Source organism: Aplysia californica, unplaced genomic scaffold (genome assembly GCF_000002075.1).
Source record: "Aplysia californica isolate F4 #8 unplaced genomic scaffold, AplCal3.0 scaffold00973, whole genome shotgun sequence".
Lineage (NCBI taxonomy): Eukaryota > Metazoa > Mollusca > Gastropoda > Aplysiida > Aplysiidae > Aplysia > Aplysia californica.
The window spans coordinates 231,499-232,842 of NW_004798243.1; the positions used below are offsets into that span (position 1 = coordinate 231,499).

Below are 1,344 nucleotides of genomic sequence, written 5' to 3' on the forward strand. Positions count from 1 at the left end.
CCAACCAACCAAATCACAACCAACCAACCAACCAACCAAATCACAACCAACCAACCAACCAACCAAATCACAACCAACCAACCAACCAACCAAATCACAACTAACCAACCAACCAACCAAATCACAACTAACCAAGCAACCAAGCAACCAAGCAACCAAGCAACCAACCAAGCAACCAACCAACCAAGCAACCAACCAAGCAACCAAGCAACCAACCAAGCAACCAAGCAACCAACCAACCAATCAACCAACCAAGCAACCAAGCAACCAATCAACCAACCAAGCAATCAACCAAGCGACCAAGCAACCCACCAGACGTCCGCCCAACTCCGCCTCACCTTTGTACTTGTCCACGATCAGCTCGTACTTGCCGTCGATGTGGTGCGGCCGGAACAACTCTCGGGCCAGGTCCCAGATCTGTCGCTCTATCCTCTCCTCGATGAAACTGCACGATGTGGTCAGAACTGTGGACGGGGGACGGGGCAGGGGGGGGGGGTTAAGTTTGGATGGTTTAAGTTTTAGTTGTAATAAGTGTTTTACGCACTTGCAACACACAACACAATAAGTTCATACAAGTAGTGCCTAAGATTAGACGTCTTACAAGAGATTAACAAACACAAAAAAGAAGGACAGGGTTAAGTTTGGATTTTTAAATTAGTTTTTAGAAAGTGTTTTACGGCACTTGCAACACAATAAGGTCATATAAGTAGTGCCGAAGATTAAAGGTATTACAAGAGAGTTCTAGTTTTTTAGTTTTAGTTAGAGTTTGGCGGCACTAACAGCACAATAAAGTCATATAAATAGAGCCAAAGATTAGAGGTGTTACAAGAGAGTAGCAAACACAAAATAGAAGGAGGGGAGATAAAGACGATAGATGTTTGAATATACTATATATAACAACCGACAAAGGAATCCGTACCTTTCTTACACACGGCCGGGTCCCTGTCTGACGCCTTGGTGATCCTCAGCTTGAGTTCATCCATCTCCTCCACCGTGAGCACTCTCTTGCTGGACTGCTGCCGTCTGTACTTCTTTCGGCGCACGAAGAAGATGAAGAGGATGATGAGGAGGAGGGCGCCGATAATGCCAGCCGGGATGGCTATTTTTAGAACATCGGAAGATGACGATGACGGTTCGATTTCCTTGCAGGTCGACAGATCTGTTTAAGAGCAATGGAAGGAGATATGTGAAGATGAAGAATAATAAGAACAAAGTGAAAAGAATTTACAAGAGATGATGTTTCGCTGGTAAATTCCAAGAATATTTCCATCCAAAGTGAGTGTAAGTTTCACAACCTGATAAAAACGATAATTTAGATGTACTTCCCCTCCATCTACCCCCCCC

At 44.5% G+C, this 1,344-nt stretch overlaps 1 protein-coding gene across 1 annotated transcript in view; it reads right to left on the reverse strand.

Moving 5' to 3' along the window:
* Positions 1-1,344, reverse strand: part of LOC101860934 — a gene marked incomplete at its 5' end in the record, with an annotated part of 9,980 nt that overhangs the window by 2,472 nt on the left and 6,164 nt on the right. Inside the window, 2 exon segments of the mRNA XM_013089532.2 lie at positions 339-464; positions 920-1,159. Coding sequence (XP_012944986.1) covers positions 339-464; positions 920-1,159 — 366 coding nt within the window.